General features: G+C 41.6%; 1 protein-coding gene across 1 annotated transcript; it reads right to left on the reverse strand.

Annotated features, from left to right (window-relative positions):
• Positions 1-8874: 8874 nt before the first annotated feature.
• Positions 8875-14976, reverse strand: LOC308286643 (elastase-1-like). Its single transcript, XM_080727734.1, has 8 exons — positions 14930-14976; positions 14132-14232; positions 13298-13398; positions 12503-12628; positions 11350-11486; positions 10519-10661; positions 9527-9676; positions 8875-8952 (listed from the first exon to the last, which is right to left on the reverse strand). The coding sequence occupies exons 1-8, from the start codon at positions 14967-14969 to the stop codon at positions 8941-8943; spliced, it is 810 nt and encodes a 269-aa protein (XP_080583860.1). The 5' UTR covers positions 14970-14976; the 3' UTR covers positions 8875-8940.
• Positions 14977-15833: the final 857 nt, after the last annotated feature.

Genomic DNA, 15833 nt, shown 5'->3' on the forward strand with positions numbered 1-15833 from the left:
ACTCCCATCAAGCTGAACAGTGCACTGTGCATTTTTAGAAGCAAAAGCAGACTGTTTAGGGATATACCGCATGACTCATGGCAGCCTGACAGACTGCCACCAGCAACATAAACCATCATTGCCTTGACAGCTTCCCCATCGTCCTCCACGCGAGTAGTTCCTTGGGCCTATAACAGCTGGTACAGTATGCCTGCCTGCCAGACAGACTGCCACCCCCAGCTAATAAGAGAGCACTGAACAAGCACTTACTTTGAAGCCCACAGTGCAGTGGTGTGGCCAGTCAGCCTTATGGCACTTAATCCATGTTATGGGGGTACAAATGTCATGTGTGCACGACTGCACAGGTTGTGCAAAGGTCTAAAATCATGTTATATCTGTATATCACAGTGCATGCTAACAGTTTAACTTCATATTGTAGTTTGTTAAAGCAGTAACTTGTGATATTTTTTCAAACTTGTGTATTATTACACAAGAATCATGATTCCTTGAAAATAACAAATTCCCTTGGAATGGCAAAACATTATTGGTTTGTGGTTTAGTTTGTACTTAATTAAGCAATGAAAATGACTCGACATCTCCTCTTGACTTCCAGAAGTGATGGATGAGGAGTGCATGCCTTGCAGCTACCCCTCCTCAGCACCACATTCTACAGGGGCACCAATCACCACAGAGTGTACTGACCAGCTGTATCTCCATCTGGTAGGGAGACTGCAGTGCCTCAGCTTGGAAGTCCCCGCAGAGAGTGGTGATGACAGCTGACAAGATCGTTCGAGGAACTTCAGGATACAGCATATCACACAAAATGCTTGACCAAGGCCTCCAGCATAGCCAGGGAGACCCACCCATCCCTGTCACACACTGTTTGAACTTCTGCCCTCCAGTAAGAGATACCGCCGCACACGTTGCAGAACTGTCAGGTTCTGATAAGCTTCTTCCCACAAGCTACAGTATCAGGCTTTTTAACCCCCCCAATCTATCTATCTTGCATGCACGCACAATGGACTATAGTGACTGCTTTTAGTTTATAAGATGTATTTTAAATCAAATAAGCAATGTTTTAATTTAATCCAGTCTGTGCAATACACCCAAGTTTAGTTTAGAGCATATTTCTTATAATAATAATGCCTGGCATTTATTTACAGTAGCGTTTTCCCCCCCCCACAATTTTGTAACCTATTTTTCACCCGGTGTCAATTATCTAATCTAATCCTGAGCGCTACACTCCCTCTGCCAACCTGTGGAGACAACAGACTGATCATGCTTCCTTCTATGCATGAGGAGTCCAAGTCGCTTCTTTTCACATGACAGGGGGAGTTTCCCCGGTTGGACGTACTGTAGTGTGTGGAAGGAACGCGTTATTCCAACCAGTTCCTTTCCCCTCCATCAGGCGCCCTGGCTGGCCAGGGGGAGGCATTATAGAGGAGAACACGAGAGTACTCAAAGTAGCTGCTCATATGTGTGTGGGGGCCGGAGAGTAGGCTAGGACAAAAAAAAGTAAGATAAGTATTAAAAGCAATAAAAGAGTAAAAATAATAGTTGAGAATAAGGGCCTGTCCATAGTCTCTCCGAAACCTAACTTTTCTTCGGAGAGTTACGGCTTTCCGAAGTGCAGATTTCCGAACTCTAATTCAGTGTAATGCTTTTCAGGAGTCGCGAGTGACGTAATTTTGTAGTTGAACCGGACCTTTCCGATGAAAGGTTTGGTTTCGGAGAAAGTATGGACAGCCCTTAGAGTTTACAGTTACAGTTTAGGCATTTAGCAGACACTTTTAATCCAAAGCGACTTAAAATAAACAGGCAATACATCAATATAATAAGCAAGATAATATGTCAGTACATCAACAACAATACAACAAATGCATAGGAATATCAATCTAGAAAAACTACGGTAATAATAACATAGACGGTAGACCACGCACCTAATCAGTAAAAAACATCTAAAACCTAAAAATGCTTCTAAAACCTAAAAATGCAAATCTAAACTGGCGTGTTATGTTTTGAAACGTTTTGAAAGAATGGAGGGATGGGGCGTCTCTCACATGCTTGTGCATTCCAAAGGGAGGGGCAGCCACAGAGAAAGCCATGTCGCCCCAGGTTCGGAGCCTGGTCTTGGGGACCTCCAGGAGGCCAGCATCACTGGACCCGAAGGAAAGGGACGGGACATACAGCTAGGAGGGAGCCAGGTTGTGGAGTGCTTTGCAGGTGGTGAGCAGTATTTTAATGTACAGTAGATTCTTTGTTTGACAGGAGGCAGCCAGTGGAGGTTGTGGAGGACTGGTGTGATATGGTCTAAAAAAGACTTTCCACCTCAGAGGAAAGCCTGGTATTTGTTTTAAACAGGCCGTGTGATCCTAAACCAGAAACAGGCAGAAGAAGCGGCGTTGCTTTGTTTTGTTTTTTGTTTTTTCCCCCAATCCTTAAATGAGAAGTATAGTCTTTCTTGCCAGTCGCTGCGAGTTGGACTAAAAGATGGATATACCAAACAAACTTTTCCAAAATAAGCAAAACTACACCGCATCAAGGGGTTTATTGGGAAGGCCCTAAAATTATGGCCTTGAGCGCAGGGAATTATGGGTTAAAACTGTTTCCGGTTTGGTTGTTCCGGCCAAAGTGTAGTCCGTCTGATGACTACAACATGACGTAGGTCGTTAACGCTCCAGACCGGACCAGAAACCCGAAATGCTACTGATCCCAGACTATAGGTCACACACAGTCCACATAAAAATGTATGAGAAATGATTCAAACTTTTGCCTTCTTCCCTCCTTTAACTGACATGGAGCTGAATGTTAAACCATAACTTGTTCAGGAACTGGAAGCCTACTACATTTCACTAACCCGCTGTCGCAGGCTTTGAATTACCCCCAGAACTCATAAGTTATATTGCCTGTAACAATATGACCTTCAAGCAGTTTTTTTTTGCCACATTGGTGGACTAGATAAACTTAAGCCTGGCTGGTGACTCCTATTACACATTAAAATCCAAATGGACCCTACAGGTCCATTTGGTTCATTTGTGAACTCCAAGAGTTAAATCAACACTGACACTCTATATCTCTCACCCTATATAGGTATTCTATCTATCTCACTGGAGTTGCGTCTGCATCCTGATGGTTGTAGGTCAGGGTCAGGCCAAAGGAGGAAGAGAACGCAGCTGGAGCATGTATTTTAGTGAGACCACAGAGGATAAATGCAGCCGGACAGTGTCACACCTGAGGTGGAGATACATACATCAACCGGGAAAGCGCCAGAAATAATTACACGTTCGCGTGCTTCGACCCATGAGATGAAACGTCCTGTGGATTGTTAGGAAGCATTTGAATGCAAAGGCACTCACCCATGGAGGCGTGTTTAATTCAGAGGTGAGCATCTTTCATTAGATTAACATGATTAATCAGGCAAAACAAATTGAAAAGACCTGATTATAATTAGCCCCAAACGAGGAGTGTTTCTCAATGTAACCTCCTTTTTGGGAAATTACAGATAATGTGACCTTTAATTTGATTCCACTGGGAGAGACAGCGTATAATGATTATTGGGAATTATTCTCTCTGTATTCATAACAGCTAAATAGTTATTACATTTTCTGGGAGGGGAAAAAGAGTGTGTTAATGAAGACGGTACTTCAAAACTCATCTTGTTAATGAAAAATAACCACTTGAAGCAAAGTGAAGTGAAAATAATGTCTCTCTAGGCCGTCCTCAAACGAGACCTCCATCCTCGCTTCCAGCCATCCCGGTTCTTCATACATCTGGCCAGCTCATTGGTGCTTTGCACTCCTGTATCTTTCTTGACTACATTATGTTAGAGTGGGAGTTCTTGGTGTCTTTGGCAGTGTCGTGCTATTTTCATTCTCCTGGCTGCTATTTTCTCACGGGAGAGTATATTTTGCAGGTCTTTCAGTCCGAGTGTATCAAAAAACCAACTGGGGTAAGCACCGTTGGTCCATCCAGTCTAACATTCACCAGGTTAGCATTCACCAGCATCGGCAGGTTAGCATTTCACCAGGTTAGCATTCACCAGCGTCTGCAGGTTAGCATTTCACCTGGTTAGCATTCACCAGCATATTTTATATATATATAAAAACATTCATTATACCAGCAATAGACACCAATATAATACCAGACATGTAGCGAAGGGTCGATTTACAGCACTTAAGCCAAGAACTAATGCAAAGAAGAATACAGTCATGTACAGGGCAATGACTTTTTGGAACTCTCTACCAGTATGTATTACATCAATTAACTGTAAAAGGCATTTTAAGAACAGACTAAAGCAGTTTCTCATACATCCGGATTAATTGTAATTATTATTATTGTAAGTATTTTATTTGATTATATCTTTTTCTGTGATATTTGTAAACATGATGTTATTTGCTTTTTTTGTATATATGTACATTATTCTCTGTGGACCCCAGGAAGAATAGCTGTTGCCAGGTGTAACAGCTAATGGGGATCCAAAATAAACTCAAACTCAAACTCAAACCAGCGTTCGTTTTACTGAGGTTAGGGTTAGGGTTAAGGTTAGGTTTAGGTGTATCTCCGTCCCCCCGACTTTCGGCACCTCAGCGCAGTCTATCACAACAAGCTTCCGCTGCCTTAACCCAGTTGCTTTTTTGATATACTCGGCTGAAATACCTGCAAAAAACACTCTCCCGTTTTTCATACAGATTCTTGTTGGTAACGTGCACTCTTGCTGATGTTAAGTACTGTACACAACAATCTGGTGTATAGCACCGATCTAGACTAGGGTTCTGCAGGGTTGGTTTCAGGGTCCAACATTCACTGCCATAGAGAACAGACTCTACCGTTGCATAGAAGGAACTGAGTTTGTTTGACAGGGGAAGTTGGAGTCTCTCCCTCGTTGGAGTTCCATACACTGGTTATGCCGTTCAGGGCCCTCCATGCACGTGCCTTCCTCACTTTAAGACTTGCTCGGTTAAGTTGACCCATGACCCATGACTTCCTTCAGAGCCTCCTGTTGTAATCAGAGGCGGATTTTCCGACAAGATGTATTTAGGCGAAGGCCAACCTTGGCACAGTCTGACTCCACTCTGTTCAGGAGCTACTGTGCTTGTTCCACATGGTGGGAGAACAGGCTGATGATTTCCGCATTGTCCAGGTCTGTCAGGAGGACTACTGTCATTGCCAAGATCCTGCTCCCGCCGACTGATGGCCTTCCTGAGCGCATAATCAAGGACTATGATGAAGAGGAAAGGGGTTATTGTGTCCCCTTGCATTTCCCCAGCCAGGATGTCAAACTCCTCACTGTTGCCATCTGGGGTCACCACTTGGCCCTTGTTGCTGCGTACAATTGCCCGGAGTGGGTTGGAAGCAGAGTTCGAGTTATGTGGGAGCCAGTAGGGGCTTAGCTCCCATAGTTAAAGTCTGGGACCCCATAGTCAACAACCCCCTTTGGGGTCTCTTTTTTTCTAAGTGTGTATTTTTTTTTTTTTTTTTTTTCGTTTTCTTTTTTTTTATGTTCCATTGGAAGAATTTATATTATTTATGTTAACTAGATATACTAAATAAACATGTTAGACAGTAAGACTAAACAATGACATCACACCGTTTAATCCTACTATTAATTTTATTATTATAAATCAGGCGCATTTAATGTGGGGTGTGAGTCTTCCTTTACCGTCCGGGTTATAACACACTCGCTGCAATGGTTCCTACTTCCTACCTTTCCCCTAACCTCGCCTACCAGGCTTTCTTTCCCCATAAGCTAGGAACCACTGCGTCGAGTGTCTGTTCTAGCCACGGCCCGGACGGCAAAGGAAGGCGGACACTCGGACAGCAACAAACAACCAGAGTGTGCAAACAACCAAACAACGCTGTCTTGTGAGCAAGACTGTAGCCTGTGCCCGTGACATTGTTTTTTTTAGAAAATAAATATGAACCCGACCCGCCTTGTTTTGAGAAAGAAAAATACCCATTTTAGCCGACTTTATGCTACCAGAACGGGAACTTTTGGCTGGATGGCTCAGAGCTCAGATCATCAGATGGAGGAATTGGGAACTGGAGGCTGAGCAATAATGGTGAGTTAATATGAACAGAAAAGACTGCCTGGAGTTGTCAACATAGCCAATGTGAAGCCCGAATTAATATTGTGAAAGGAAAAATATGATTTAATATAGGAAATACCCGTTTTAGCCGACTTTATATCCGCGAAATACCCGATTTAATATGATTTAATATAGGAAAGTACCCGTTTTAGGCGACTTTATATCCGCAATTACCCGATTTTTTTTCGGGTAATGGCCCCCAGAGCTATGGGAGCCCTATTCTGGCGGCGCCTTCGGCGCCGCCAGAATAGGGCTCCCATAGCTCTGTGGGTATAACTCGATCACTGGTTGGAAGGGACATTGTAGGCCTCGAGGATTTTCATCATCATCATGTGAATCGAGTCAAATACCTTTTTGAAATCAATGAAGCACAGTACAGCAGTCGGGTTGTTCTTTCTCACCTTCTCAATCATTCTACTACTTCTACTTCTAGGGCCAATATCTGGGCTACGGTAGTTCTCCCCTCTTGAAAGCCATTTTGGTTCTGCCTCAGCAATGGCCTGTCATATTCAATTCAGTATCATTCGGCTGTAAACATTTGCATACATTGCATACGTGTCAGGCTGCCTCTGTAGTTGTCTGGTTTCAAGAGGTCTACAGCTTTAGGCACCGGAATGATGTTAAAGGGAGACCATTATTTCAGCTTGTTGTGCAGTAGAGAAAGGTTGCAAAACTCTAGGATGAGGTCATCGAGATCACAGTTCTTGAAGACCTCTGGGGGAATGCCATCCGTATTTACTCAAATTATCTTCAAAGAAATGTCATTCTTAAAAATAGTACTGTAGATGTTTCATTCTGCCACCTGGAAATAATCCTCTTCATCTAAACTCTTTCTGCTCCTGCACACTAAATAGATATTTCCATTCATATCAGTCACATTAAACACCAGAGGAATCCCATCTGGAGAGCTGATTTCAGCATGTCATCCAGGTCACACACAGTACAACTGTACAGTGTGTTGTTGGGCTCATAGCCACTGGCAAGCACTTCACCTTCTGCAATGTGATGAAGCCCAATTTGAAGACCCACTGTGCTTGCCAGCCACAGTGTCATCTTACAAGGATCCTATACCCATGGTAAAGTGGGTGCATCTAAACAACCTTTTTTTTTCTGTAAATTATTTTTTTACCCATTTTATCTCAAATAATTGTGACAATAGCTTATCTCACAACACATCGTAAGGTGACACATTGTAATCGCTATTTGTCATACAACGAAGCACATACTGTATGAATTACGTGGTTGACAAGGGAAGGAGTGGACACCCAAAGGTTTACCATGTTAGATATCATCAACAACATGTACTGTAGCAGTTTCTATGTATTTATTTATTTGAGTTTAAAAAGGCCAAGGTCATAGAATTTGTTTGAAATCATCCATAGTCTGCCCCAAAGAGATAATTAACTTTTGGTTTGAAAAGGTCAAAGATCAAGGTCGCGCAATGATGTCAATGTCTGTCTTTACTGTTAGCAAAATGACTGAATAACAGATGGCTGAATTTTCATGAAACACCCCAAAGAAATGATTAACTTTTGGAGCAAAAAGCTCAAAGGACAAAGTCTAAATTATAATCAGTCATATCATATCTTATGTAGAAATATTGTTAGGCTATATCTTGACATGCATAGTCTTACAGAACCCCTGAAGGGACATTATTGTAGGTATATTCTTTTTTGGGTTAGATTTATTTTGAAAGGCCGTTGGTTTATTGTTTGTGGGTTGGAAAATAACAGATTACATGTTTGTTGTGTTGACTTTTTTCTTTTTTCTTTTTTTTCTTTCAACAGTGCAGGAAAAAAACAGCATTGTGTCCTCTGTGTCTTGACTACAATGGCCATTGTAGGAAAAACAAAACGTACTGAGTGGGTGGTGGAGGAGGGGTAATATTGAGAGAAAAAGTTTAAAGTCAGAGGTGTGCTGAGTGCACTCTTTCTAGTTACTCTTTCTTTCTCTCTTTTTTTTCTTCTTCCAAAAGCACCCACTGAGTTTATACCCTTACACACTCCTTGTGCAATTGCTTCGTTTGCATATTTCATTTTCATTTTTGACCCAAGGTTTAAGAAGTGCTGAGGTAGGATAATTTGAATGACCCCAAAAGCCAAATATTTATAGGCTTGCGTGCTAAAAGGGTAGGGCTTCTTAAGCTGTTTGATTTGAGCAGAAGAATGTTTATCTTGCAGGGCCAGGAGTTCTGTCTCGTCACATAACCTCCCAAAACTCTCTGCCATATTCTCCAGGTTTAGAGCCTCCGCATGTCGTCTAAAATGATGTGTTATGTGTTAAGTGACCCTGCGCGACTGTGCGTGCGTGCATGCGTGCACATGTGAGTTAATGTGAATTTGTGCAATATACTGGCCTAAAACATCGGAAGACCACAAGGGGAGGTAAATGCGAATTCCCATAGAAAGGAGCTGTCATTAACTTCTGCAGTTTTTCCATTTTCTCCTTCGTACATGTGTTTTGTATTTGTTCATTGTATGTGTACAGTATGTGATTGTTGTATTATTGTGTTGTGTTGTGTCTGACTGTACCAACGTGCTGTTTACATTTCTGATGACATAATTCTAGGCAGATAGAATTTCCTTATATTCTCTTACTATAATGCTTTCATACTGAATGGCCAATACAAAAGGAAGAGCATCCCACAGCTCCCATTTAGTACTGTTTGAGTGGTCCGACTCGTACTGTATCTTATGTAATAAACCACCCCATTCATCCCAAATGCATTCTAATGCATGTTTACTGAGCCTAGCCAATGCCCTAATGAAAATCAGGCGAGTCGTGACAACGTTCTTTAATACTGTTTATTCACAGACACTGGCAGTAAACCAAGCTGAGCAAGTGTTCTCACATCTTCAATGAGATCCTCTCCTTTTTAACCCATGATCTGAAAAAGGAAGGAGAGAGAAATTAATACCTGCAAAGATTTTGCTTGAATTGTGACGGGAGGTTGACCCTCATCAATGAGATAAATCAGTGGTTTTCAACCAGTGGTCCGGGGACCACCAGTGGTCCTTGAAGGGGTTCCAGGTGGTCCCCAGCCAAATGATGGAGAGTTGGTAACCAAATGGACTGTCTTATAGATCTTTAACTCCTGAGAGTGTAAAATGAAACCAAATGGACCCTTACATGTCCATTTGTCTCTCAAGAGTTAAATTAATATACATCTACATTATTTAAAGTCTACACAATTAGAGAATGTAGAAGAATTGTTATTTTGATCAACGTTTTGCCTGTTATCTCTCCTATGGTACCTTACCTACACCAATACAGCATGGATAGAATTGTAGACAAAATGTTATCCAACGACAACAAAATATTCGAAGTTTTGGGTCTGAGAGGCTAAATCTCATCAAATGTTGGTCCGTGGCTCGAATGCTGCATTAAAAATGGACCTTGATATGAAAAGGGTTGAAAACCACTGAGATAGATAGTTAGATGGAGTACGGATTGATACTGACTGAGTTCATCCAGCTGATGTAGTCAGAGGAACGGGTGAAGACGGTGGGTTTCTTGTTGGCGTTGCAGCCCATGGAAGACACAAAGCTGGTCACACCATGAACCACCCACTTTCCGCCGACGGAGCAGTTCAGAGGTCCACCAGAGTCACCCTACAGTAGAACAGGGACGTGCAGAGAATGTAACGAAAATAGCAGACCTCCAAGCTCACAATGTGCGACACATTGAGAGCTTGGAGGTTGGCTATGTGCGGTGCTTGATATACCACACTGAACTAAGCATAATCAATACTGAAGATGTGGTGTAATGTCATGGACAGAGAGGGCAATTCTTTAAACATAAGATGCTGCATTCAAGTTCAGGAGAGTTTGGACGCAAACTCTGGCTGCAGATAGCCGGCTTTCGTTTCAATTTCATTTATTTGTTTATTTAGACGGGACAATGCATAGGCTATTAATGAACATTACATGAAGCAATGTAAATACACCGGATTTAGCAAGATGCAAATTTTCGTCAAACATCAAATATCAACAATACTGACATAACAAGGCAAGCTATTAGTCCTACAGTTTCCTGAGTTTCTTTCCTATCGATGTTGAATAATGAATAATGAATGATATTTGTGTGACTGTCTTAATTAGCCCCTGCCATTCTACAAAGAGAAGCCTTGCATGAGCAAATCTTTAATGACATGAGAATTCATCCAATGACTAATGCATTAACCTTTATAATCAACTAGCCTATACTGCTGTCCCCCCCCCCCAACTCTCTCTCTCTCTCTTTCTCTCTCTCTCCCCCTGCCAGCCCCCTGCTGCATTGTTCCATGTACCTTTAATATTACCTATAGCTTGGGATAGCTATTCTCTGCATCGATGCCTGGTGGCTTTTGTGAACATTTTGTGTTGTTTCCCTCTGAGCCTGGACATAACTCTTTCTCCACTGTTTCTTTTTCTTTTCTTTCTTTCTTTTTTTAAAGTAAAAAAAAAGCTCTCACCTGGCAGCCAGACTCAGCACCGCCTCCAGCGCAGACCATGGAGTCCTTGACGGTGCTTCCCCACCATCCATAGCTGGTGCAGGTCTTGTGGTCCACGACGGGCAGGTAGGCCTGCTTCAGCTGAGCAGACAGGTTTCCACCAGCTGGGGATGACACAGAAAAGAGAGCTAGGGCTCAGGGGTCTTCAATGTTTTCAGGCTAAGGACCCCTTAGTTGAGAGAGAGATGAAGCAGGGACCTCCACAACCTGTTCATAGATTCCATATAGTTTCATCGTTTGACAGCACAAACGTATTTTGGATTCATGCCAATTTGTGTTTTCAGATATTTAACCACTTGAACTGTCAATACTTAACATACTTGACCTTTCTCTCTGTACTTTGCTCTTTTTCTCCTCTACACCAAACCTCGTTGCCGAAAATAGCAGAAATCCATGCCGTACGCCCTATTTCCAGTATTGACTTGATTATGCTTTGTTCAGTGTGGTATCAAGCATCGAAAATAGACGACCTGAGCTTGGAGGTCGGCTATTTTCAATATTTTCACCAAAGGGCCCTTTTAGAAATGTCAGCCCCTGGCAATTCATTTCAATTTAGCCTTTCTAACATTCTCTGCACGTCCCATGGAGGGCAGTATGAGTCATCAGAACACATGTCTGATAAAACGAATATCAAATATCTAAATACTGAATCGAGCAACGTAATAACTGTCTGATGTGGTGATCACAAAAGCCTACACGATAAAAGGACAAAAAAATCCCTTTAATTGTATGCTTTTCTACTGAGAGCTTTGTTACGTAAATGCTATTTCCATTTTAAACAGTTTAACTCACTCTGAGTGCGTCCCCATCCACTGATGTAGCAGGGGTTGTTGTGGGGCAGGACCTGGCCAGAGGGGGGCAGAGCTCCCAGCTGGACATTGTTGTTCAGCTGAGCATCGGAAGACAGCCTCAGCAGGGCGATGTCCCACCTGCGAGTCAGAGCAACATTCACAGAGGTTTCAGAGAAATTAATCTTTGTTTACAAAGCCTATCTTTACCAGCTCAGTGGCCTTGTGGTTAGAGTGTCTGCCCTGAAGAACCCCGGTCGGGTCATACCAAAGCATCAAGTGTTGGATCAGGGGTAAGGCCCTGGAGACATATGACCAGGGGGTGTGCAGTACTTACGCTACAGAATCAGGACTCAGGAGATAGGCTCCTGCCCTATGGGCCTCATGGCTCGGCAAGGCTTATCTTTACTCAAACCCCATGCAGTGTGAAAATGGAATCATTTAGATACTCTCTGGCTATTATTACTGTGTGCTTGTTGAACATCTTATGATCTGCCAATTGATGTTTTTAGCAACATGTTTAGCATACGTCTGGGCTATATTTGAACATTCATGGATTTGTTATGGTACATTCTGTTATTAGTGTGATCAGTGTTAGGCAGTGGTGGAAAAAGTACTAAAATGTTTTTCTGAAGTAAACGTATCAATACTGCAATATAGAAATACTCTGTTACAAGTGAAAGTCCAGAATTCAAAATGTACTTGACTAAAAGTATGAAAGTATTGGTATAAAAAAGTACTAAAAGTAAAAGTACCAAATGTTTGAAAATAGCAGATCTACAAGCTCACAACGCGTCGCATCGCAACACGTTGTGTTTAAAATAGGGCTAAAGTGGTTAATGTATGTTTTATAATATTATAATTTATATCTGCAAAGTAACTAGTAAGTAGTAACTAAAGTTTTCAAATAAATGTAGTGGAGTAAGTACAATATTTGGATCCGAGATGTAGTGGAGTTGAGTAGAAATTCAAGTAAATTACAAATACCTCCAAGTAAATGTACTTAGTTACTTTACACCACTGGTGTTAGGGTTAGGCTTTATTCATGGGCTACTAGGTTGTTTGGCGGTGCCACACGCCAAAAATAGCAGAACCTCAAGCTCACTTTTAGATCAGTAATGTTTGATGCACTGTACTGTAAGTAGAGTTTTACAAACCCTGCAGCAACATTGTTGGAGTTCCATCTGGGGTGGAGATGGACACGGCTGACACTCATGTACTGCTCATTGCCCTCGTGGCTGTTGAGGTTGTGCTCTCCAAGAACAACACGCCACGTCCTGGTCCTGTAGGGCATACATAACATCCAACAAATGAAACCAGAAAACTAAGAGTCAAGAAATGCTTCGCTCTACTTTTCTGGCTCATCTTGACTGGACTTTTTGCTGAGGCACACAGAACAAACAAAGTTACCCCCACTAACTACTCTCACAACTGTATAATCTTGCAATTAAAATGTTTATTGCAGAGACAATCTGGGCAAATGCCAGGCATTTGCCTGAAACATTCTGTTTTTTTCCTCCTTTGAAATAAGTGTTTTAATTGCTGGAGTCCATTCCTTTGTGCAATATGCCTTCAGGTCCAACATATCCTTTTAAATGGGTGTCTGTTGTTTCTTTTGCTGAGACAGTAAAAAAAGAAATGCCAGACAACAATGAAATCACTTGTAAACTGATGTTTCACACTCAAATGGGTTGATCTGTATAATGCTACCTTTTTGACACATCTGGACATTGACATTACTGGTGTGTCACCTCTACACAGTGTTCATTCATCAATTCATTATTAATATTATTTAAGTAGAATAATTAACGACACAGTTGCAAACAGAAAATCGCATTTCAAATGAGACACAGTTACACTCTCTTGTACTCTTCCCGAATCCCAGAGGTGAAAAGTAAACACATTACTGTACTTTTCACCTTGAGGATAACAGTGATGTGTGAAACTCTCACCTGTCCACACAGTGAGCAGCGGTCATCACCCATCCTTTCCTGATCAGGGTTCCTCCACAGGTGTGGTAGAAGCTGCTTCCAGACTTGTACTGCAGAGAGATCTGGGGGGGAGGCATAGTATTCATGTAATACACCAACTGATACATAATGTCATCTTGGCAGAGCGCCCAAGGACGAGGATTCGAGTGGCGCAGACTGAGGCCAGACTAATTGGATAACCAATACAATTTCACTACGCAAATTAATCGATGGAAGATTGCCCCTCACATGACCGAAGGGAGTTTTGGGGGAAAAACACTTCGAATTATTTAACTTTAATTAAACTGGGCGTTTACAAATGGAATCAATAGGATGCTGTACGGGTCCATTTTTGGTTCCATCTGTACCGTCCCAGAGTTAAATTAATGCTCAGGATTTGAGAATGTACTCTAGAGATGGGACGATATGAAAATTTCATATACAATTATTGTATATGAAATATACAACAAAGATTTACGATATTATCGTGATAATCAAAATATCCCCAACATCCATCAGAACATTTGCCAAAAAATAGCAGATCTACAAGCTCACAACGCATTGCGTGGCTTTTTGGCAAAGAGATTTGGTAGAGAGTGAAAAAAAAAAGACTATTAAATGTGTTATTTCCAGGTCTGTTTTACCAATGAGGGTTTAAAAGGTACCGGATATGCAGCTCGGCAAACAAAAGGTGAATTGATCCCATTGCATGACGGAGGATGGTTTCACAATAAACTTAAATCTCCACGATACGATTATTATGAGTGTTTTTTTATCACGATAAACGATAATAACGATTATCGTCCCATGGCTTACCTGCCAGGGCCAAGAGTTGGGTCTGGCCACCTCTCCTCCCACAACCCTCTCCTCAGCACTGTCCTCCAGATACCTGGGCTGAGGCTCCAGCTCAGCCAGCACTGCATGAGGAGGACAAACAGAAAGATTTGTATTCAACTATTTAAAAAAGATCTGCTATTTTTGAAAAATCGTGACAATTACTGCAAGACTTTGAATATTTTGACCTGATTCTAAAATGTCTTCTAAATCCTTTGTTTAAAATTTGAGTTACAACAAAATACCTAGATATTCAAAGATTTGTACATTTTCACGACTTTTCAAAACTAGCAGCATGGCACTCGATGCCGTGCTGTGAGCTTGTATATCTGCTGTGTATATATTTGTTTTAATAGTTAAAGCATAAAATAATGGTTAAAGTGGTTCCAAGTCTTAAAGCATTGTGCCTTGTATTCATTGTTAAGTTTGTAGATATATGACGAAAAATGTTCGGCAATTGCCTTTTTTCACTGACGAAAACTAAATAAAAAAGTAAAACCTATGATTGACAATTTCGTCAATACATAAAAATTAAAAATCTGAAATGAAGGCTAAAATTTAGTTATTTCAGTCGACTAAATCAACTGTAGATTTAGTTGACTAAAATCGCATAATATTTAGTCTACTAGTCTACTAAAACTAGAATAAAACGAAAACATTTCAGATGACTATAATATGACTACAATTTTAATGGAATTGTATTCAAAAGACGATGACTAAAACTATTTCAAAATTAACACTTGTAGACGAGCAGAATGGGCTGGACAGTGGAGCGCTTACCCAGGGCGGCGAGAGAGGTCAACAGAAGAAACCTGAGCATGTTTGCAGCTTGGCTTATAACTTTCTGCACCGGAGATTTGGACAGGCTACCTTTTTATACTCTCAGGGGTCCCCCCTGTGTGTGTGTGTGTGTGTGTGTGTGTGTGTGTGTGTGTGTGTGTGTGTGTGTGTGTGTGTGTGCGTGCGTGCGTGCGTGCGTGCGTGCGTGCGTGCGTGCGTGCGTGCGTGCGTGCGTGCGTGCGTGTGTGGGAGGGGGAGTATCACTGCTCAAGTGTAGCAGAAATCCACCTGTGTTCATCCCACAGTTATCACTGGTACGTGCATTGGGGTTACATGTGGAATTAGCTGACTCAGACATTTGCGCATTGTGCAAACATAACTGTACACGTTGCACAATTGCCTTACATCTCGTCTTGTAAAGATATGTCAAGAGCATTTGTTTGAAGATATATTTTTTAATAGCCTATACATCCTCATACCTCCCGTATAAATACTTTATGTTGATAAACGTTTCAACATGGACCATTCCATTGCACTGATGATCAGGGCCAATGCGCACATCTGCATTTACAAATATGCACACATATTTCACCTAAATCCACCAGACAATAACACTGTATGTGGATATGGATATATTGCATAGCATAAGCATATTGTTACACTGCACGATTTGACTGAAATGGATCAATTGCCTTGTACTTTCTATCATAAAATCTCTGAGACTATAATCAATGCCAGATTTGAACCTGAGATGCACAGTAGATCATAACTGCATTTGTGCCACTCACACAGGATAATTTCCTGAAGCCTGATTTATACATCTCGACCTACAAGCGACATGTCGCTATGCAACCCATATGTGACAATACTTTAATAGCGCTAGTCTGTATTGTCCAAGTTTGAG

Source organism: Nannobrachium achirus (genome assembly GCF_963921795.1).
Source record: "Nannobrachium achirus genome assembly, chromosome: 6".
Taxonomy (NCBI): Eukaryota; Metazoa; Chordata; class Actinopteri; order Myctophiformes; family Myctophidae; genus Nannobrachium; species Nannobrachium achirus.

Excerpts from the sequence above, each read along its gene's own strand:
- LOC308286643 (XM_080727734.1), bottom strand. The coding sequence starts at position 14,969 with ATGCTCAGGTTTCTTCTGTTGACCTCTCTCGCCGCCCTGG. Across the intron at positions 12,629-13,297 it reads GCTGCTCACTGTGTGGACAG|GACCAGGACGTGGCGTGTTG; the intron begins GTGAGAGTTTCA and ends TATGCCCTACAG. Across the intron at positions 9,677-10,518 it reads GTGCTGAGTCTGGCTGCCAG|GGTGACTCTGGTGGACCTCT; the intron begins GTGAGAGCTTTT and ends GTTCTACTGTAG.